The sequence below is a fragment of the Podarcis tiliguerta genome, assembly GCF_965153285.1.
Source record: "Podarcis tiliguerta genome assembly, chromosome: 5".
NCBI classification, from domain to species: domain Eukaryota; kingdom Metazoa; phylum Chordata; class Lepidosauria; order Squamata; family Lacertidae; genus Podarcis; species Podarcis tiliguerta.
In genome coordinates this window covers 52,010,804-52,033,000 of record NC_139538.1, presented here as the reverse complement: position 1 = coordinate 52,033,000, position 22,197 = coordinate 52,010,804, and the positions used below count along the sequence as shown (strand labels likewise).

Sequence of the window (22,197 nt, the reverse complement as noted above, 5' to 3'; positions counted from 1 at the left end):
GACAGGGTCACTATTACAATACCCTTCAGGTACTACACCTGTTCATTGATTTTGGCATACATCGGTGTGAAGTGCTTAGGCTGCTTTCTGAGGGCACTGGTGCTGCTCTGTCTCAAGGGCTTTGGCAAAATGGTCCTTCAGTTATCTATGATTTAAAGAGACGATTGTTTGCATGTGCTGTTGCCTGGCAGTTACAATGCAAGCTTTTCAGTTTAAGGGCCCTGGACTGAGGAGCCATCTTGCAGTGGAATAGAAATGTGATTAATGCAAATAAAAATTATATGGGGTTGCAATTTTCAAATTACTTAAGTTTTCTTGGGGAAAAGAATGTTCCCAGACTGGGGATAAACCTCTGACTCTTTGCAGCTTTGGGTTTTTGTTTTTGATGCCATGTTAGCTATTTACTGTGGTTTTACTGGGGTGCCAACTTGAATAAAATATTTTGAGGGGGGGCAGGTAAGCCCTACCCCACATAACTAATCACATGATGCAATGTGCACACACCATTTGAATGGCAATGCCCATCAGCTGTTTGTAGGTTTTATTCAACCCTCATAATTTGAGCATTGACAAAGTGTTCCATACAGTTAACCGTTCTCTTGGCTTTGCCCTCCTGCACAGAACATGCTTGCCGCTCTATATGTTGCAGAAATCTGCATTTCCTTTCATCCGAGGATAAAAGAATTGAAATAAGAACACTAATGATAACCTTTCATGTTAAACAGGATACGTAGCTTGACTGCAGAGACAGAAATGCATTTCCTGCCCTCCTCACTGTGTAGTAATGGCAAGGTACAGCAGAGCGTGTGGGATTATAAGTGAGCGCTCGCTGCAGACTCCGATTTCAAGCTCCTGGGAACAGAGCCCAAACCTCTGATTAAAGTGGGACCCCGCCATCTTCCTTTCCACCAGGCCTCTGCATAAGTGACACCTTCTCAGGGACTCCATCACAGTCTCATTAAGAACAACGAGCAATTGTGATGGAAAGATGCAGGTTGCTCAACACAGTGAGGCGTCAGGTTTTTGGGTGGGGGGGGGGAAAGAAGGATTGGAAATGTGTTTCGATGAGGAAAGGTAACAATTATAATAACAGGTTTGGGATCTGCAGGCTTCATTTTCTGTGCTGACAGTAAGTGCTGCATTTGTAAAGAGGCCTGGGTGAAGCCTCTTAGTTTATAATAGGCCTCCTCACGTAAAAAGCAGCGGCGTCAACTGCAGCTATTTTGTGGAGCAATTAATTATTCCTCCGAATCAGATGACAACCGTGAGCTGTATCATTAGCACCTTGATCCCCAGCTTTACAAGACAGAAATAATAATTCCTCGTGTCACATGTGGAATTAGCCTGACTCCTGCTGCTGCTGTTTTTCTTTCTCCTCAGCTGCGTAAAGGACCTTCTGTCACAAAACAGACTTCACACAAGTTGTCCCCTTGGGGACTGAGGCAATGTGTCACCGTGACCTTCTGCAAGGTCTCGCCTACATAAGATGTGGCCGCTTCTGATCTGATGAGGGAAACTGTTCAGAGCACCACCATCCCAAGAACAGGCACCAAGAGCTGCAGGCATAGGGAAGGGCAATTTAGGGTTGTTGCTTTTAAAAGACTCTGTGAAATCATGGCCCTAGAAAAGACAGCTGCTAGGCTCTCATTGGATTCTATTCAGTAATTTTGGGTGTGTGCTAAAGTTGTAGTTATATACGTCAAAAAAGGTGAACATATAACATCGCAGTACCGAATTTAAATAACACAGGATCCATACAGTCATCTTCTTATGATAGCATAAGATCAAACGATCTAGAGCAGGCATGTCCAACTTTCAAGAGACTGATCTACTCCCACTATTAAAAAACTGGCAGTGATCTACCCGTTGGATTGACTAAAGTTCGTGAGCCTAAGTTGTTGAGCTAGGAGCACAAGTGTCCACGTGTTTGCTAGTGCTTTCCCATCACAATCAGTGTGCTTTTCTAGAAGTGTGAACAATGTTACGTGTAGTTTGAAGACTTCCAGGGTGGAGGATTTACCAATGAGAAGAATGCGAAACTTAGCTTTTGTACATACAAGGGTCTGCACATCAAAGTACAGTATTCATTTTAGGGCACTGACCGACGGGCAGTAAAACAGTTCAAGAAGCAATGTATTAATTCTGGCTGGAAGCACCCAGATTATGGGTGTGCAAAGGGTCTGTGCTTCCTTCTGGCCCAGAAATTTGGTCAGTATCCTTAACTAAGGTTGTCAGATTGACCTTTGCACATAAAAGCGGCCTCTTAATTGAAGAAAAAATAGAGTTTAATATTAAGGCACGTTGCCTTCTCTTAATAAGCGGAACTGCAGAAGAAGAAAAAAGTCCTCCCCAACTGCTTGACTTTTCTTTGCATTTTTTATTTTTACTAACTCCTGTTTAACACACACACACACACACACACACACTATACAGTATACCTTTTGACCTGTGGGTTAATAGGCTCACATGCCGGCATTATCTCACATTTAGCATAAGCTCATAAATGCTTTGCTAAGCTGCGTGACTAAGAGCAAGCATCTCAAAGAATCAATGTTCATTGATGTCATCCTGGGGACACCAGTTGCTCTGCTTGCGTGCATAGCCTGCCACTGATCCTCTGTAATTGTCATCACATCGGCGCTTGCATCAGGTCTGGCGCAATTTGACGGCAGTGGGGAATTTAACACCAGAAGGCAGAGCTTTCGTAATCCCTGCAAATGCCCCCACACCTAAAATCCATTTGCGTTGGTGACTTGGCATTGCCGTCTTGCCACTGAGGGCTGGCAGCTTATAAATGCAGCATTAAGGGCCACAGCATTTCAGATTCACAGGCGGTTCAGAGAGCTACACACACCAGCAGCCTCTCAACAGCTACCTAGTGAAGCGCCCACGCAGCAACTTGGCCCAGCCTATCAAATGTTTTTTTAATGACTGAAAGGTCAAAGTGGTGACGAGAGAGAGAGAGAGAGAGAGAGAGAGAGAGAGAGAGAGAGAGAGAACTTGTTTGGCATTTCAAAGTTTGCAAAAGTGCTGAGATGGAGCAAAGAGATTCGAAAATGCACCCAGCAGCCAGCCTTCTGAAAGATCGTACAATGTTTTGCCACAATGAAAAGCCAACTGATGCAGGGCAATGCCATCTTTCAAGAAGTCGGTCTTGGCGGCGGAGGCGGTCAAATAGTTTCACCATCTGCACCTTACCAAGCATCCCGGAATATCCAGGCTTCCAGGATGTTAAGGTAGGTATCGAGAGTTGTTTCTGCAAGAATGTGCAAGCTTTACACAGCAATCCCTTGTTGTCACTCTATAAAAGAGGGGACTTGGGAGATCGTTGAGAGTTTGTGCAAAAAGTTTCTTCGGTATTAAATCAGTTTTGATACAATTAATAGTGTTGATCAGCTGTTTTCATTTTCTTCATCTACATTGCTGTAGACTCACAAATATAATTCATTAAACACATAGCCAATCCTATTATAGTGGTGGCCATTCTGGGAACACCAAGACTGCAATTTTGTTAGTTAACTAGTATGCAATATATAAATACTAATCACAGATGACTTTATTGGTAGTTGATGGGGAACATATCTAGGGCAGTGCTTGGTAACGATCGTCTGGTCAACCAAAGGCAGAGGAGAGAATGAGTAGCTGTCTAAAGCCCCCACATTGTGCTATTCTTTGTCCTGGAATCAAGAGGAAGATGGTGAAAAAAGTTAGGAAGCGGCTTTTCACGAGGAAGCACCATTTAATGACTGAACTCCCACTAGAGCCCTTTTGAGACAAATAATCTATGGTGCATAACTCCATATGGGGCAGGTTGGGCAGTGGAAGCCTGTTCATGTGGCAGGCCCTACACTCATCATGCACAGGCTCAGTAGCCTGCATGAATAAAATGGTGAAGTCTAATTGGGAAGCCTAGTTACTGTTGCTGTGCCACTTTTGGGTCCTGAGACAAAGCAGCACTTTCTAGGTGTGGGATGAATGCACTGCCTGAATGGTTTGCCACATGAACAAAGAGCAATGCGGCACACACATTGCAGCAGTTATTTCTGCTGTGGGTTGAGATCAGCAAGCTGGAATCTGACTTGTACTCAGATGAATTATGCAGGTGATTAGCACAATCTGGACTAAAAAGACCCCCCCAAAAGAAAGAAAAACATTCACCCCGCTCTACACCGAAGGACAATGTGAATCAACTCTCACAGACATTCTGATTAGAGGTATATTTTGATTGCTTCTGCTTTACTTTAAAGTGGCTTCTTCAAAGAGCTGCAATCAAGGAATTCCTGCGTAGATGTTGCTTAAATGTGAATATAGATAACAAATCTGGGATACTTCCCATCACCACCATTGAATACTATTTTAAAAGAAAAAGGATGAAGGCTTTACTGTTGCTGTATATGTCGTGTGCATTTTATTTTCATTTCATTTTTATTCTGAAGATTTATATGTTGTGCAACCCATTTACTAGTGTCACTGGCTAGCCTTGGTGGTTAAGAAAAACCACATTACCCATTTTATATGATATTTTTCCTTGAGAAGGAAATAATCAATCACAGGTGGCTTAAAATTGTCTCAACCCATTTACGAGTGTAACCAGCTAGCCTTGGTTTTTGAAAAACATGATCCATTTTGTGTGACTGCTCCTTGAGAAGGAAATAATCAATCTTGGGTTAAAATTGGCTATGTCGCAGTTATTGTCCTTATGTTATCCAATATTTAGGGTGACTCATCTGCCACTACACATTTTGATGACTCTCTAAAGAGCCAAATGCTGTATATCTGTAGTGGAATGCAGCACAACAATATAAGAAACTGGAAGAATAGAGGGGTACCATAATAGGCCTGCAACTGCAAATACCTTGGGATATTCTGGAGCTCTTTTAATATTTATTTAATATTATTTAATATTTAATATAAAAGCTCTTTTAATATTAGTTTTGGCTGTAGTCTTTGAAGGAGTAAGCTGCTTATACTAAAACAAGCAAAACACCTAAATACATACATACAGATATCTGTTCAAGCTGGCCTTTAAAGAGTATTTTGACAGAAAGGTTAGCTTAGTTCATGCACAGCATAAATCCTAAACACATTTACTGAAAAGCAGTAAATATATTTGGCTGTACACCTGAGCACTTTTAAGTGTACACCTAAAAATTTAAAATGTGAGTACAACAGACACATTCTTTTCAAATATGAGTAAACAGATTCTTCAAATAGCTAAGACTGGCTGACGGCTATAGACATGGATTTTCTGCCTTGTGCATTGATTTAAAGATTTTTACCCTGCTTTTTAGTCAAAACAGGTCCCAGAGTGTTTTGCAAGGCCACTAGGAACACAGTTCCTGCCTGTGGGGCTACTGTATAAAATACATCATGGCACACAAGGAAAAAAGTATGGGAAAGGAGGAGGGCAGAAAACATTTAGGATGGAAACAGTCCAGATAGTCTACAGAGTGGCAGCTGCTGAGTGACTTTTGAGGGAGGGATAAAGCTGCCTGGTTTCTCAGCAGCGGTGATAGAATAGCCCTCTTTCACCTTCCCTCCCACCCCCCACAATACTGGCAGAAAGTTAGCAAGTACACAGCTGGTAGCTTGGAGAATATGCAAAACAATATTTATATATTCAATATAATCACATCAAAATGTAAATCAGCTATTCTGATCAATGCCAGCTTTTTTTTTACTGAGTCGGAATACATTCTTTGTTTTGCTATTTTTAACTTCAAGTATCAGTGTAATTAGTTTCCAAGGCAGCAAGCACCTTAGCAATACAGAATCAGAAAAATAACGCACTTCATGCGCTTTTATAATATTAGATGGTAATAAATGCCATAGAAGTCCTTGAATCTCAAGGTAGCTACCTTAGTTACAATAACATTCAACTGCTAGCTAAACTAGAATTTATTTTTCTAGGGGAGAGGAGGGGGGCGGAATATCTGGATGTCTTCAAGTAGGCATGTCTGCATTTCTTTAAAATAACAAATGAGATTAAGTCTGCAGCAAAGTGCTTAAATTCCAGTAGTTCAATGGCATTCAAGGGAGGCTACTTTCCTCTGGATTACGCTCTTTGTCTTTCAGTGAAATTTTGCAACTCTTTGGTCACAATTCAGCTAAAACTGACCATGTTGAAGTCCAGTTTACGTCAATGGGAGAGTTTAACCTGTGCTCACATTTTACTGAGCCATACGCTTTGTGTTGATAACAAACTTACAGTACTGTGTTTATTTATGTCATTGCCGATAGGGATAGGGTAAGAAATCCTGAGCCCTCTTCCCCTCCCCGCTTATTCCCCCAAACACTTCTGTTTGCAGTGCTTGGCACACAAATGTGCACACACACACACACACACACACACACACACCAGTTATGGCAAGTATACATGTAAATCATGTTGGAAGTGACCGTTTTTATGATCCCACTGACAAATAATACCCAAGGCCAGCATCAGAGACTGGCACTGTTGGGCAGCTGCCAAGGCCCACATCTAAGCTGGGGAGCCAATGGCAATGTCCAGAGCCACAGGCCCAACTGCTTCCCTTCCTTGCTGTTGCAAGAAAGTGAGAAGAGATCTGCTGGATCAGACCAAAATATCCTGTCTCCCATAGTGGGAAGCCTGTAAGCAGAACATAAACGCAATGGCCCTTTCCCACCATTTTATGCCAACAACCGTTTGTCAAAGGCACGTTGCCTCTGACCCCAGTCTTGTTGACTTCATTTGTAAATCCATGCATTGTGTAAGCTGTCCCATGTGGGTTAGTAGGTTGGTCTGCCTGACTGGAATGGCTCCAAGTTGGCAGGTGAGACTGTTGAGGGTGGATTGGTGGGAGTCTGTTTGTTAAGGATAAAATTCAATTAGCAACACAATGCCCTTCTTAACTCACACTTCTTCCTTTTCTTCCAAAACAGAATAATTATTCCAGAGGTTTCAACTCTTGCTTCACACTGCTGGATGTGGGAAGAACAAAATTTGAAAACCCACCAAACAGAAGCTCCGAGGGTCAAGCCAGAAACCTGGGTAACTCGGCAGTCCACTTCGCTAAAGGGCACAGTAAAACCAAAAGCAGTGTTTGTGACCAATCTTTGCAAGATTATTTCAGTGAGAGACTTCTGAAGCTTAGAAACTATGAAACAAAAACGTCAAACGGGAAGGTAAAAGTCTATCTTAATGAGAACCAGAATCCCAGCTACACCAGCAAGGGACTAAGGCGGAGAAGTACCTGTAGTGCCATGATACAGGCGAACCACATGAAATTGACAGAAAAATCCCGTGAGTCAGTGGATCCAGTCAATGAATACATAGCAATTTGCAGCAACGACCACAGCAACACTCAGAATATTGAAGATTGCTCTCAGAGAAGGAGCTATTTAGAAAGTTTGACTTTGAGCATCAATGGTCCCCTAGAAATGCTTGTGCGAAGGACATAATTTTGGAACATTCAAGCAGATATTATAATGAACAATTTCCCACTACCTTTCAATAAAGGCATGATGACATTTCTTATGCTACATGATAGATAAATTATTTGGACCTTGAGACAATTGTACAGCCTCCCATGATCAGGTGGGAATATTTAAATTGCAGTCTGGAATAGTATATATAGGATTGGCTCAAAACTTAGTCATGCTTAGCATAAGCCCAATGAAGTCATTCTTTTTCACTGGATCTGCTCTACGCATGACTAACCAAGTCAACTAAAAAATAAGTCCTATTGAATTCAATGGGGCTTATTCCCAGATAAGAAGATTGTTATGTGCAGCATTTATGTGACAGAAGCATCAAGTTTTTCCTTGGCAGATGTCAAGGTGAAGAGTAGTATTTTAAAGAAATGAAATTACCACTTGTTGAAATCAAGTCATTTATATTACTTATTTAAAACATTTGTACGCCACCTTTAGTTTGCCAATATCCCAAAATATTTTTGTGTGTCAGCAGCACTATAGAATTGAGATGGTGGTGGTAACAATATTACACACATGAGATATTGTATGTTTGGTTTAGATAATAAATTTATTGTGACGCTAATTTGTCCTTCTTATATTCATGTGACGTTTAGAGCTTAGATATGGTCACTTTGTAGCATGTGCATAGTTAAGCTCGCTCCATTTAACCCTGGTGCAGTCACGTTGTGTTTTTAGTTCTTGAGCTCTACCCATTGCCAATAGGTCTGAAGACCAAAAGGTTGCAGCTGGTACAAAAAACACTGCTGAGGAAGGAAAGGTGAACATGTGCTGTGAACTGGAAGCCATAAATATGAACCAAGCCTGTGTACACCAAGCATCATCTTACTACTACAAGTATTCTTGGGGGAGGGGGGACTCATAAAGGTAGATGATACATACTACCATATGGCAGCAGCATCCTGGAACCTGGTTCCCTCCAGGTATTTTGGATGATAACTTCCTGGGGCTGATAGGTGTTGTCATCCAAAAGAACTGGAGAGCGCCAGATTGGAAAATGCTCCCCTACAGTATATTCCACAGTTAAAAAGAATGGCCAAGAATTATTGCAACGATAGCTAAATTAGCAAATTACTTCTTTACTCATTGTTCATGCCAAATGCTTTTTTTAAAAATTCAAAGGTAGAAGCAATATAATAACTACTGGCAAAAAACCCAGTTTATGAATATGCCATCATTCATTTTGACATTCAACACTAAAATACTTTAAGAGTGTTGGTTTTAAGTTTTGTATTTTGTTAAAAGGGGGAAAATAGATAGTGTGGTAATAAAAGGAGATTGAGTTGTGATACGATGGCTCGGGCAACCCCAAAGTGCCCTAGAACTAAGCTGGTCAGGGCTTTGTAAATTAATTCAAAAATCTTGAATCTGGCTTGGTAGGAGATTGGCAGCCAGTGCAGCTGTAACAATGGCGTCACATGTTCTTGACCCAGGGCCATCTTAAGCATATCCGGTGCCGTGGTGCAAAGATCCCTCTGGTGTCCCCCCCCCTTTCCCAGAGTTGTCTTGTGCTATGACATCCCACCTCCTAATATAGCCTGCATTTTAAAGCCTTTATGTCAGCCCAACACAATCTTGGCAGCCAGGGCATGTCAAGGCAGTGTACAACAATATAATAAAATATAATGTCTATATAATAATCAAGTAGACAGTAAACACTTGGTAACAGTAGATAGCAAAAGCCATGGTAAAAAAGAGAGAGGAAAATTAGCATGGGGATTGGGCAGACCATTCAAGAGAGCAGGTACCCCCACAGAAAGTGTGCTGGTTGATGCCAGATGGATGTTTGGAGGCTGTGGCACAACCAGGAGGACCTCTGCAGATTATATTCTCAACTGGTCAGATCTGTATGGGAGAAGGCATTCTCTTGGTTCCAAGTTCTTTAGGGCTTGATAGGTTAATACCAGAAGCCCTAAACCTGGCTTAATAGCAAAGCAGCTGCCAGTACACTTCCTTTAGCAATGGTGTTGCATGTCACAGTCAGGCACATAACTCAGTTAACCTAGCTGCTGCATTCTGTACTAGTTGCAGGTTTCTGGCAAATTTAACAGCAGCAAGCTTTGCTCTGCAGCTTCTCTCCTCCTACTCCACATTGCACCCGGTTCGCACATATGTATATTTTACTTTTCTGGAGGACAGTCCCACGATCCATGTGCTCACACTTGAAATTAATGGGAGCTTTCAAGCTCATTTCGGCTCTTCTTTGAATGCACCATGGGCAGCTGTGGGTAGATCAAGGCACCCTGCACACGCTTAAGAGAACGAAATGGGCTACAGCTCATGAAAGCTTAAAGGTAAAGGTACCGCTGCCCGTACCGGCCAGTCATGTTCGACTCTAGGGTTGCGTGCTCATCTCGCTCAAGAGGCCGTGAGCCGGCGCCGTCGAAGACACTTCCAGGTCACGTGGCCAGCATGACGAAGCTGCTCTGGCGAGCCAGCACCAGCGCCACACATGGAAACACCGTTTACCTTCCTGCTATAAAGCGGTACCTATTTATCTACTCGCACTTAAGGGTGCTTTCAAACTGCTAGGTGGGCAGGAGCTGGGACCGAATGATGGGAGCTCACCCCGCCGCGGGGATTCGAACCGCCAACCATGCGATCGGCAGGCCCTAGGCATTGAGGTTTTACCCACAGCGCCACCCGCGTCCCTCATGAAAGCTTATGCCTCACTAAAAACCCGTCCCCATCTTTAAAGGACTTTTTGTTGGTGTTTGTTTTTAACCACTAACTGCATGGAGAGCACGCTCGAGTCCATCCTTACCTCCGAACTGAGTCCTAATGGTAGAGCTTTCCCCTCTCACCACCCAAATCTGAATGAATCCCTCCTCCACCTTATTCCTTGATGTGGTGTCCCTCCCCCTCCCCGTTCCCCACACCCGCTGCGCTCGGCAGCTCAAGGCTCGCTTGCCACATGGGCTTCCTCAGCAGTCCCTCTACTGCTGCTGGGCGGGCAGGAGGGAGAAGGGTGCTGCGTAGCTTTGTGCGCCACTGCTGCCTCCTCTCCCAGGCAGGAAGCAAGAGAGCGTGGCTAGCCATAGGAAGAGCTGCCGCCGCCACGATCCAGCATGCCCTTGCTATTCCCAGTTGGTCCCAGACTCCCACTGCTGGGCACCCCTGATGGGCAGGTGCCCTGGCGCAGGGCACCACTAATGGCTAAGACGGCTCTGTCTCAACCAGAAGCTCCCATCGGCCATTGCATTCTGCACCGGATAGAGCTTCTGAAGCAGACCCAAAGGGAGCCCTGCACAGAGTAAAAAAGAAGATTGAACTGAATAGCCTCTATTAGCTTTAACTTCTCATTCATTCCAAAATGAGCGCATACACCTAAATTTAAGCATGTGTTTGATTCTGCCATTGGCACCAGTGGAACTGACTCAACTTTGGTTTAGCTTCCCTTGTTGATATTACAGTACAGTGGTACCTCGGGTTACAAACACCTTGGGTTACAAACACTTTGGGTTACAGACTCCGCTAACCCTGGAAGCAGTACCTCGGGTGAAGAACTTTGCCTCAGGATGAGAACAGAAATTGCACGGTGGTGATGGCGCTGCGGCAGCAGGAGGCCTCATTAGTTAAAGTGGTACCTCAGGTTAAGAATGGTTTTAGGTTAATGACGGACCTCTGGAACATATTAAGTTTGTAACCAGAGGTACCACTGTACTAATTTTACATGCCCAATGGAGAAGTGGATCTAACTCAGTTATGAGCACGCAACTGGTAAAAGGGCGTAAAGTGAATGCAGAACAGAACAATATTTGGCATATACTTAAATAAAGGAATTTATTTTTCTTAAAAAAAAAGGAATCTCAAAACAAAAATTGGAAAACGAAACAGTGGTTTGATCTAGATACAGCAGCACTGCAATATTATTAGACGCGTACGGAGAATTCAAACAGCCAGAAAACACAGAAGCCATTATTGTCAATAACAACCTCAAAATGAAAACTATTCTCATTTAACAATGTAAGAAACTCCCTGAAAATTAAAACAAAATGAAAAAACCCTTTGGATTCTAGAATTATTATTATTAATCATATTATTATTATTATCTTACAATACCAACAGCCACTATTTTTTTCTAATTGAGAACATTAGGTTCCATTTATTATAAAATTTATATATTTTTTAACATATGAAAAACATTATTGAAGAAGTGCCTGTCTTTTACAGACACTGAAGTATGATGAGTGCTTTAAAACACTGACTCCTAAATATACTTTTAAAACCGGACCCATGATGTCATTTGTAATTAGCAAGTTGTGATTATTTTTTTATTTAAAAAATGTGACACGTCTAGTCATAATATAGTCAATCAATTTAGCTAAGTCTGCTATGGTGAACTAAATCATAGATGAAGGTGTTTTAAGTTGCTCAGAAATGCAACAGAGAATTTAAATCCATTGCCTCCTTTGATACAGGCAAAAAGCTGAATCTTTAAGAGTGGCCGCTGTGGCATCAATAGAAACGAACACATCCTTTTTATCAACGTTTTTTGGAAGGATAGAATATTTGGAGCTTTTTTTAAAAAAATCATTTGATTCTGAATATATGGCAGTTGCCTTCAGGGCCTTCTGTGATGCAGCTAAGCATCCTTTTTGGCAATCTGCCTTGGGGATCAGGTTCCATGCATCTGCCCTACTGCAGGTGGTCCTGCAGGTGTAGACTGGGGGGAGCCACCCCACACCAAGTACTCAGGGATGTGAAGAGATTGCTCCTGCTTTCTCTAGCAGCATGGACCTATTTGCTGAGGAAGAGAGGTCCTTTTTGACATCTATTCTCCTTGGAATATGTGCCACTATGCTTCACAGACTTGCTGAGAAGTATTTCTAATGCGATGGAAACAAACCCAACAACAAGCTTCCAACAAGAGAAGGGACCCCTAGCACGTGCTTTGCTTCCAGAAGGTCCCAAATTCAACCCTCAGAATCTCCAGTTAAAAGGGTCAGGTAGCAGGTAATGGAGAAAGCTCTCAGGCAGACTCTGGAGAGTCACCGCTGGTCAAAGTAGACAATAATGGACTAGATGAATACATAGACTGGCCTGATATAAAGTACTTTCCTCCCTAACAGCTTATTCAAGCTTCTAAGATGGGGTGAGGTCCAGTCTCCACTTGCACATGGGATGGGATGGGATAGTAGCCACAGCAGTGTGCTCCTATGTGTAAGAATTTTTGGATGAGAAGGCCACAGAATTATCTGTCTAAGCAATCAGAACAAATATGGGTGGAAAGATACCAATTTTTTTTTTATTGTTTTCTTCATGCCTATTGGTTTTTGATATTAACAAGGTAAACAACTTATGGAGCTACTGTCCCTCCACTTGTTGAATGGTCTTTCTATTAACTCTGCAGGAATCTTAAAATGCAAAGCTCAATTCTAAGGTTTTATTCAGTTTTCAATTCACTGAGGTGCTCTATAAAGGAAATAGTCCTAGACATCTTTTCCAGGTAATACAAAGACTAAAATTAATATAGCAACCTTCCAAATTACAGCTTGGCCTCTACAGAATTCCATGTTTTGTTACCCAACAGCTTTCACCGTTATGCAGAGATTCAAATGGATGATTACAAAATTACAGATTTAATCAATGTCAGAAAAACACACCAAAAAATCAAGTGAGAGGGCCACCCACACTCATGATTCCTTTTACAAACGAGATGCAAATAATAAATCTGAGATACATGGACTTTTGCAGAGGAAAAGTTTTCAGATTGAAAAATACAAATGTTCCAGTTCAAGAGTCTTGTTACACATGGCAAGTCATGGTTCTCCATTTAATCTTTTTAAAAAGTCAATAATGTGTCCTGAGCAACTGTGCTAAGTTGCATTCTTATTGCTGTACCAGATTTTTTGTTATTACTGTTCAAAACAAAAACTGTTAATGTTGATGGAAAATTAGTGCAGGTCAAGAAAAAAACAAATCACACCTGGAATTTCTTAATGGGAAAAGGCTCTGCGACTCCTATCATATGGGGCAGCTCTAGACGTTTCCCAGTTCTCTCCTCATCACTTATCTTTGTTCTTGTTAAGGTGGGAGAGAAGGCCAAAACTCTGTCTTCAGTGTTGCCTAATATTATTTGGAAAAACCATCCAACTAAATTGGCCTGGAAAGAGGAAGAAAGGTAAGAAATTCCACAAGGGAACTATGGCTAAGATGAAGCAGAGATGGAAAAGGGAAAGGGAAAGCTCATGATGTGCTCTGTACTTTTGGGGAGAGAAGTGGCACCTTGAATTGATGAAACAATTGCCCTCACTGCAAATACCCTCTGTTGCACATGGTGTTTTTTTCTATCTCCCTCATGCATCACCCCCAAATCAACGTGTTTCAATCTCTTGGATCAACCTTGGTATCCAATACGCACAGCCTTTTTGTAATAGCTAACCAGCTACAGGAATTTTGAGTTGTCAATCTAAGTAAGAACAACTTTTTACAAGCCACTTCCAGCTGATCTCTTGCAAATATGATATCATTGCACATGAAAAGCAATGGGCACTGCATCATCCTTACTCATCATCATTTTATTCATCATGCAAGAGCTTAGTAGAGGAGAAAGTCAGTGGCCAAAACTAGTTTCAAAATACGCTGGTTGGATAGGAAAAGGAAAGAAACCAATTTGGTCTAAAATATCCAGAGGAGCTGAACAACTGAATCGCTGTAAATTCTGCGAAGCATTTATGACTTAAGCCATATCAACATATCTGGGGTACAATATGTTTCTCACCACAGGTGTGGCCACGGCAAAAGACTAAAATGCTTCTTCGCAGATGATGTCTTTCCCAGCCCCAACATCACATCATTGGCTACTGTTGAAAGGATATATGAAACATAGAAATAGGAACCATTAATGTATGCTGCCATGCGGTGTGAGGAAGAACTCAACATGGAGACGCCAATTTTCACAGCAGCTCTGTATCTTTCACAACGGCTGCATTTGCATGAAACAGAAAACCATGGTTTAGCACTACATGTGTGAGCAGAAAGGCAGCCTCCCTCTTGTCTTACTAGTCAGCTGTGAATCCTGACATATAAAAACCAGGGATCATAGTTCAAAGCAAACTCTGGTCAGTCTCAAAACAAGCTAACTTCAAACATTGGCTATAAGAAGCTGACATGTTAAACGAAGCAGGGTTTGTTTTAAACCTCAATTCTAGGTTCATTTTTTAAAAATTTAATTTAAGTTGTATATCGCTTAATTGTAAATAAAACGTTTAAGCGGTTTGCAAAGCATATAAAACATGCATTTTAAATCACACACGTTAAAAACAAATTTCAAAAACCAGAACATAAATAAAACTAACTGTTAAAACTACATTATGGACTAAGGTTACAGATTAAAACACATCAACTTCACATGCCTGGGTAGGCTTGCCTAAACAAGGAAGTTTTTAGCAGGCGCCTCAAAGAATACAGTGAAGGGGCCTGCCTAATGTCAACTGGCAGAGAGTTTCAGAGTCAAGATCTGCCACATTAAAAGATCCATTTCTTACAAGAGTGGAACAAACATTATGGGGCAGAAGGGCAAGTTCCACAGATTGAAGTGGGTATATAAGGGATAAGGTGATCCTTTGAGTAAACTGGTCCTAAGCTGCTCAGGGCTTTATATATTAAGAGCAACAGCTTGAATTCAGCCCACTAACAAAATGGCAAGCAGTGCAGATCTCTGGAGCAGGGGTGCTATACGCTGACAGGATCCCATGCCTGTCTCAACCCTGCTGCAGCATTCTGCACTAACTGCAGTTTCCAAGCCAAACTGCACATGGAGTGTGCTGTAGTGATCCAGTCTCGAAGTCACCAAAATGTGAACTACTGTGGCTGAGCTCTCCTGGGCCAGGGAAGGTCATAGCTGTCACCCCAGCTGGAGCTGGTAGAAGGCATATCTAGCTACATGCCTCTAGTGAATAAGCTGGATACAGAAGGGCCCTCAAGCTGCATACCTACTCCTTCAGAGGGGAGTGCAACCTGTTCAGGGCAGGCAATTGGCCAGTTTCTCAGACATGGGAAGCACTCACCCCAAGAGCCTCTGTAAGGCCAGGATTCAAGTTCAGCTTATTTCTCCTCATCCATCTCATCACTGCATCTAAGCCCAGGGGCGTAGGAAACGGGGGGCGAGCCGTCCCAGGTGCCATCATGAAGGGTGGTGATAAATTATCAAGGAACAATTATTGCCCTACTAGGGCGGTTCATTAAAAACTTTTTTTTTTTTAAAAAAAAGGCCTGCTCCAAAGGTCCTCTTGCTACACTAGGCATTACATAGCTACATATGAAATTTCATGCATATCAGTTAATATCTTGACCCTCCTCCACGAAAATAGCTGTTTACTTGGCTGTTTTCCTATGTCGTGAAGGCTGAAATTTCAACAAAGCACGTGCCTTTGCTAGACTCTTTTCGGGCACCTGCTGACAGCATTCTTCTTTAGGCAAGCATAACTAGATGCTTAGGAAGCTGAAGTAATTTTAATCTTAATATTTTAGCTTTTGTATGTTTTAAAGTAGGATTGTTAATTTTTCTTGATTTTACTGCTGTGGTGTTTTTTTGTTTTTTGTTTAGGTAAACCACTTTGCAGGTTTTTTAAAATAAATTTTATTAAATATATAAACAATAAATATAAATAAAATAACACAAGCCAAAACACAATCCATCCTGTAGACTATGAACAGATCCATCTGTCCATAGTCGCCTACTTGCTATCAGAGGCTCAGAATCCACATTCCTTTGTAAGAAAATATGAAATAATGTAAAACCATTTTTGCAGGCAAAAAATAAAATAAAAATCAATGTGTGTGTGTGGGGGGGGGTGACAAGAAATGTTCCGCACCGGGTACCACCTGACCTGCCTACACCTCTGTCTAGCCCAGGGCCCACATGGCCTTTTCTGATGCAGGTGTTACGGAGAAACAGAGCTGAGTGTTATAAGCATAGGTAAAGGTAAAGAGGACCCTGACCATTAGGTCCAGTCATAGCCGACTGTGGGGTTGCGGCGCTCATCTCGCTTTATTGGCCGAGGGAGCCAGTGTACAGCTTCCGGGTCATGTGGCCAGCATGACTCAGCCGCTTCTGGTGAACCAGAGCAGTGCACAGAAACGCCGTTTACCTTCCCACTGGAGTGGTACCTATTTATCTACTTGCACTTTGACGTGCTTTTGAACTGCTAGGTTGGCAGGAGCAGGGACCAAGCAACGGGAGCTCACCCCGTCGCGGGGATTCGAACCGCCGACCTTCTGATCGGCAAGCCCTAGGCTCTGTGGTTTAACCCACAGCACCACCCCTGTCCCTATAAGCATACTGATGGCAAATTGCTCCCAAATACCTAATGACTGCTCCCAGAGGCTTCATCTAGATCAAAAAGCATTGGGGATAAATAATGCTCTGCATAACTCCCAGGGGCCTGAAAAGCACTCTCCCAAAGACTTGGTCCTGTAGATCAGACCAGAATCCTTGGAACACTATCTTCCCTCCATGGAGCTGGTCAATGGTATCAATAGTTACAGCGAGATTGAAAAGCAGGAACAAGGTCGCACACTTCCCCTGTTCTACTTCCATATGTAACAAATAGGATTCAGGGGAAATGAAACTAAGCAAAATTTAATACCTTCTCCCAGTCACATGGAAACAGAAGGAAGGGAGTGGAAGCTCAAATGTGTTGTACAAGCCAGTTTCTGCTCATCCACACAGTGCTAAATGTGGTCAACATCTTAATTTATCTTGGTAAAATGATGCAGGGAGTGTAAAAATCTCAAACAGCTCCCAGATCTTCCTATATCTTCCATTTTGCAAATCTTTAAGCTCAGCTACAACTCCTAAGAATGTATTTCAAACATAACAGATGAAGCAGTTCTAAGACAAATGGGTTCCTATGCATTGGGTCAAGACAATCTTTAAATTGCTTTATGGAATATTTGAAATGTTGTGTCCCCCTGCTGCTTAGAAACATATAGACTAAGTGTGGTGATTTGACTAAAATAATCTCTTTTGAAACAAACTGTTTGTAGCTCACTTTGTTTGTGCTATCCATAGCTCTTAAAATTTGCATGAGCTGTCATCTGTAAGACAGAAGTAAAAACAAATATTCGTCTCCAGTGATCCACATGCCCACATGATAGATCATGTTGCAATTCTTCTTTATGCCCTTATGCCAAGGATGCGAAGTTATACTCTGAAGTCTCTGAAGTTCCTGGCAAAATAGACATGGAATAGAAAAGATGTACTGTCATGTGAGGAAGCTGCCATTTTGAGCAAAGCTTTGTGGGTTGGGACTCTCTTTACTTCAAAACAAAATGTTGCGTATGGAAGAGGAGGGGAGCTGGGAATACTTGCTGGTAGGTAGACTGCATCAACCATACCGATTCTGCTCTTGTGCCTGGGATGCAGTATACAAGGGCGGGAACCAGCAAGAGCTATATAGATCAGTGCAATAGGAACTCAGGAGTCACAAGTTTATTACTGCAACATCCAGCATGAATCCAGCACCCTTTCTCAATGGCCTGTGCAAAACTCCACCTGGAGATGATATCAAGTCATTTTCTTGGCATCTTCTTGACATGAGCAGCAAAGGTTGAGTTTCTCACGTGGAGAGCAGGTGGCTTCCTGTGTCTGAGCTCATGTATGTTTGCTCTTCTTGTTCTAGCAAGAATAACAGAAACACTGGAAACAGGTTTAGGGTGGTGGGTTTGTGGGGGAGGGGAGAGAGGAGGGACTTTAAGCGGAGGCAACAGACGTAAAAGGGAATTCTAACTACAAAAAAGTGCAAATAGCAACAGCATTGGTCCCATGACATTCTGAACCCCAGACATAGTGTATTAGCGCCCTTAGAGATGGCAGATCTTGACTGTATGTTTGAGGTTGCATTAAATGCAAGGCCTGTAACAAAACAGGGGGAAGACACTAGTCTGCAGTGTTGCTGTAAATGAAACAGATGAAAAAGAGAATGAAGCATGGCATAAAAATTCATATCAACAGAACTGATATGAAAAAAGGAACGTATGAATAATTTTCTATATTTGCAACAAAACAAAACAAAACAAAACAAAACCATCTCATTTTAAGTCTCTGGAAGTCTTGAGTCACTTTGATTTTCTTAAAAAAAAGAAAGTCTTAAAACACATGGCTTTACAAGCTGCTGCTCAGAAAATATACATCCCCAAGTCCGACTTTCATTTAAATACAAATGTACAAAATGTAAACTGAGACAATAGAGAAATTTACAAAACCTTTTCTTTAAAAATAATAAGGACAAAGTTCAGTTCTAGTTATGATGCTATTTTAAATACGTGCAAGTTGTTGGACTCCGATTTCTATTGCAATGTCCTACAGAGACAATGGTGAGTCATGAGACCTCGAGTGCCACCTCCAAAAACAGACCTGAGAGGAAAATTCTTCATGAAAATGGGAGGCTCCACTGGAAGGAACGGTGAGGGGGGGAAATCTCCCTCAGTAGGAGACTCGTTGATCTTCTAGCTCAATGTTGGGTGCTCTCTCTTTCTTTCTTTCTCTCTATCTCTTTCTCTCTCTCTCTCATCCTCGAAGCTCCATACAGTATAGTGGAAGGATGCAAAGTGCAGATTCACAAAAGCCAAGATAGAACTAGCTGCTTCCAGTGGAGTTTGAACTTACATGGTTGGAATTGATATGGTGATTTAAACTGGCCTTTGAGTTTGGAGAAGTCTTGGAATTGTTCTGATGCTGAAAGAGTTAAAAGAGAGTGAAAGAAAGATTGGGGGGGAAAAGTTAAGATTCCCAGAATGTTCTGCATCCACCACATTGGTCTAGAGTTCCCAGGATGAAATGTTATCTGCCAATGATGAGCTGCAAATATTCTGAATCTTGGATCCTTAACAAACCTGTGGTACAAAAGGGGGAAATTGTAGCCTTTTAAACTACTTGTCAAGTTTACATGTCTCCCACAAACTCCTCTTAGGTTCATAAAATGTTGAGCCCCAGTTTTAAGCAAATAACGACTCCAGGTATGTGTCACATTCAGACAGCCAGGGCATGAAGAGAGGTGTTCTTGGTGTCTACTCATTATTGGGCTTCTGCTACAACAGGGAAGAAGAACCTGTGGCTTCCAGAGATTTTCCAATTTCCACCAGCTCCAGCCAACATGGCCAACAGTCAAGAATGTTGGAAGCTGTAGTCCGTTAACATCTGGAGGACTACAGGTTCCCCATCCAGGTAAGCCAACGTCCAAGCTTGAACACTTTTTGTAAGGAGTAGAAGGACTACCTGATTTGGCTGTGCTTGGATTATGTCAGAAAATTCACTGGATTAAGACAGGGGGAAGTGAAGAATATCAGTGAATTTTATTACACTGCTCTGCTGGATTCCTCCCCCTTTGAGATGCAAATCTAAACAAACTGCACAATTCCCTGGATTGTCATATAACAAAAACTGTCTCAGCACCTTCCACCTTGAATGTTTCTGGCTCCTTTCCCCCCCCTCTTCCACGCGTTGTTCCAACTGAACCCCATGCACACCCACTCCCGATTTCTGCTCCATGCCTTTCCTCTCTGCTAAATACCTGAACAATCCCAATGTGGGACACAGCTATAAGCCGTGGCCACTCAGTTTCATCTCACCCTCAGTATGAATGGCTCTCAAATCTCCAAGCTCTTACCCCTAGCCTTTGCTACTGGCCTCCCTGAACAGTAATGAATAATGGGCGGTATTCAACTAAATGAATGTGCGGGCGGAACAACTTCCGTTCGCGCAGTGGAACTTCTCCTCCCTGTCGTTCCTGAGGGGCTGGGAGAACCCCCATAACAGTTTTAGGAGGCACATGGGGGAAGTCCTGTTGTGCAAGTGGAATCACTATGCATTTATGTTGAATATAACCTAACTTTGCTGCAATCCCACTGCAAAGTTGTGTATTTCCTGAAACAAAGGACTGGTCTGCTTAAAATGAGGATCTCATATACATGACCTTGAAAAAGAGCAAGCTATAGATCCCATTAAGTGAATTCTTCTCTGCTCTTGTTTGCTACTTGTTGCAGAGTGCATTAGTTTTTATTTGAAAAACACATTATGTTTGTTTCAACAGCGATGGGAAATTTTAAATTCTCTAATGTTACAGCAGGCGCAAATGTTTTTTTCTTTTTCTTTTAAAGCACTTTCTGCTCAACTGTATGTCAGAAATAATGCCTCGATCCAGACTAATGAATATTCATATGCAATGTGAAAATCCATTTCCATTTAGAATGGCTCTTACTCACACAAAGACTCAAGGCTCTCACCTGACGCTTAAATATTCTGTGCAGCAATCCTTTCTTCGGCGGTTCCGGCGGGTAGCTTTTGTTAAGGTCTGGTGAGATAGTACCATTTGGTCCAAACACATTTAGTTCTTTAAAACATTCCGTTTCGATCATCTAGCAAAATGAAAAGAAGAGGGGAATACATTATTGCACCTGCATTTTCTTTTTTGGCTCGGAAAACTCTTGTTTGAAAATGCTTAGGCAGCCAAAGAAAATTGCAGTCCCTACTCTCCCGCCCAAGGAATGCAAATATTCTCAAAATGTTCCTGTCTCCACCTCCATCATTTAGGCTGGATCCTGCTCAGAGGGCCTTCTGGTGGTTTCCTATTGTGAGAAGTGAGGTTACAGGGAACCAGGCAGAGGGCCTTCTCAGTAGTCATGCCCAGCCTGTGGAACACCCTCCCATCAGATGTCAACAAGATGAACAACCATCTGCACCATCCTAAATCTGTCACTGTCCCAGGGAAGAGGATTCTGTAATGCCACCCTCTTGGAGGCACACACACAGAGGGGCCTCAATTGTTAATCTCTGAGTCTCGGCAGGTTCGTATGGGAAAAGGCGGCCCATGTGGTATTCTGAACCGCACAGGTTTTCAGTCTCAGATTTGCAGACCACCATTCTTTAAAGGCAGAAACAGGGAAGCTATTGTTTTTCATATATTGCTAGTCAACAACTCTCACTTTCCCTGACCTCTGGGACACGCTGACTGGGGCTGATGGGAGTCCAACAATACCTGGAGGACCATAGGTTCTTCACTTCTGCTTTCAAGTATATGCTTTCCATCAGGGGCTGGTAGAACTGAAGCTGGGTAGTGGGGGGGGGGGGTTATCCACAGTAAATAATCATTTGAGAAAACCTATCGGTTTTCTACTCACAGCCCGACTGACTGCCATCTTTGAAGTTAAAACTGGTTTGTGGCCTAGCAGGCAGCTCAACTAGCTGACCTTTTCATTCTCTCTCATTCTGGTGGTGGATAAGCAGCAGTCTGCTACCTGTGAAGATCTCTGCAGTTCAATGGATAACCTTGTAGCTTCAACTCTGCACTCGTTCTGTGTCAAATTGATTGCACGGTTTGATGCTGTGCACAGACTTATGTGAATGTCGTGGGGCACAGGATAGCAACTCTACTGATAGATGATGAAAGGAAAAGTGGCTGAATGGCTGTGAGGCCAACCTTGGGACTCCGATAGTGTCTAGAGAGGGGCAGCAGTTCTGTCGACTGTCTTGCCATTTATGGGTTCCCACAATGTATTAACAATTTAGTACAATGTGAAATGAATTTGCCTCCATGCTGCCGTGCAGTGGGAAATGTGTTTTATTGGAACAAGTGTTCATTGTTCAACCTCAAACTAGCACAACAGGGAAGAAGGGAAATGTAACAGAACTCAAAGTGGAATCTTGAAGCCTTTGAAACCAATTACTACTGAACCAATTAAACCTATTTTCTATAATAAAATGAACCTCACAATGAATATTATATGCATAACAGTGTA

General features: G+C 42.3%; 2 protein-coding genes across 4 annotated transcripts in view; one reads left to right on the top strand and one right to left on the bottom strand.

Moving 5' to 3' along the window:
- The first annotated feature begins 2,816 nt into the window (after nt 1-2,816).
- LOC310679061 (uncharacterized protein) lies at nt 2,817-8,020 on the top strand. The gene is made up of 2 exons (XM_083443771.1): nt 2,817-3,236; nt 6,904-8,020. Exons 1-2 carry the CDS (start codon nt 3,036-3,038, stop codon nt 7,420-7,422), a joined length of 720 nt encoding a protein of 239 aa, XP_083299897.1. The 5' UTR covers nt 2,817-3,035; the 3' UTR covers nt 7,423-8,020.
- Nucleotides 8,021-11,219: 3,199 nt separating this feature from the next.
- The window catches only part of GRK5 (G protein-coupled receptor kinase 5), a 154,133-nt gene continuing 143,155 nt past the window's right edge, over nt 11,220-22,197 (bottom strand). For 2 of the 3 annotated variants that reach the window (XM_083441160.1, XM_083441162.1), the window contains 2 exons: nt 20,686-20,817; nt 11,220-19,138 (listed from right to left, as the gene is read on the bottom strand). In XM_083441160.1, coding sequence (XP_083297286.1) covers nt 19,040-19,138; nt 20,686-20,817 — 231 coding nt within the window. In that variant the 3' untranslated portion in view covers nt 11,220-19,039. Of the gene's footprint in view, nt 19,297-20,685; nt 20,818-22,197 lie in introns of all 3 variants that reach the window. The other variant, XM_083441161.1, reaches the window with a different exon arrangement.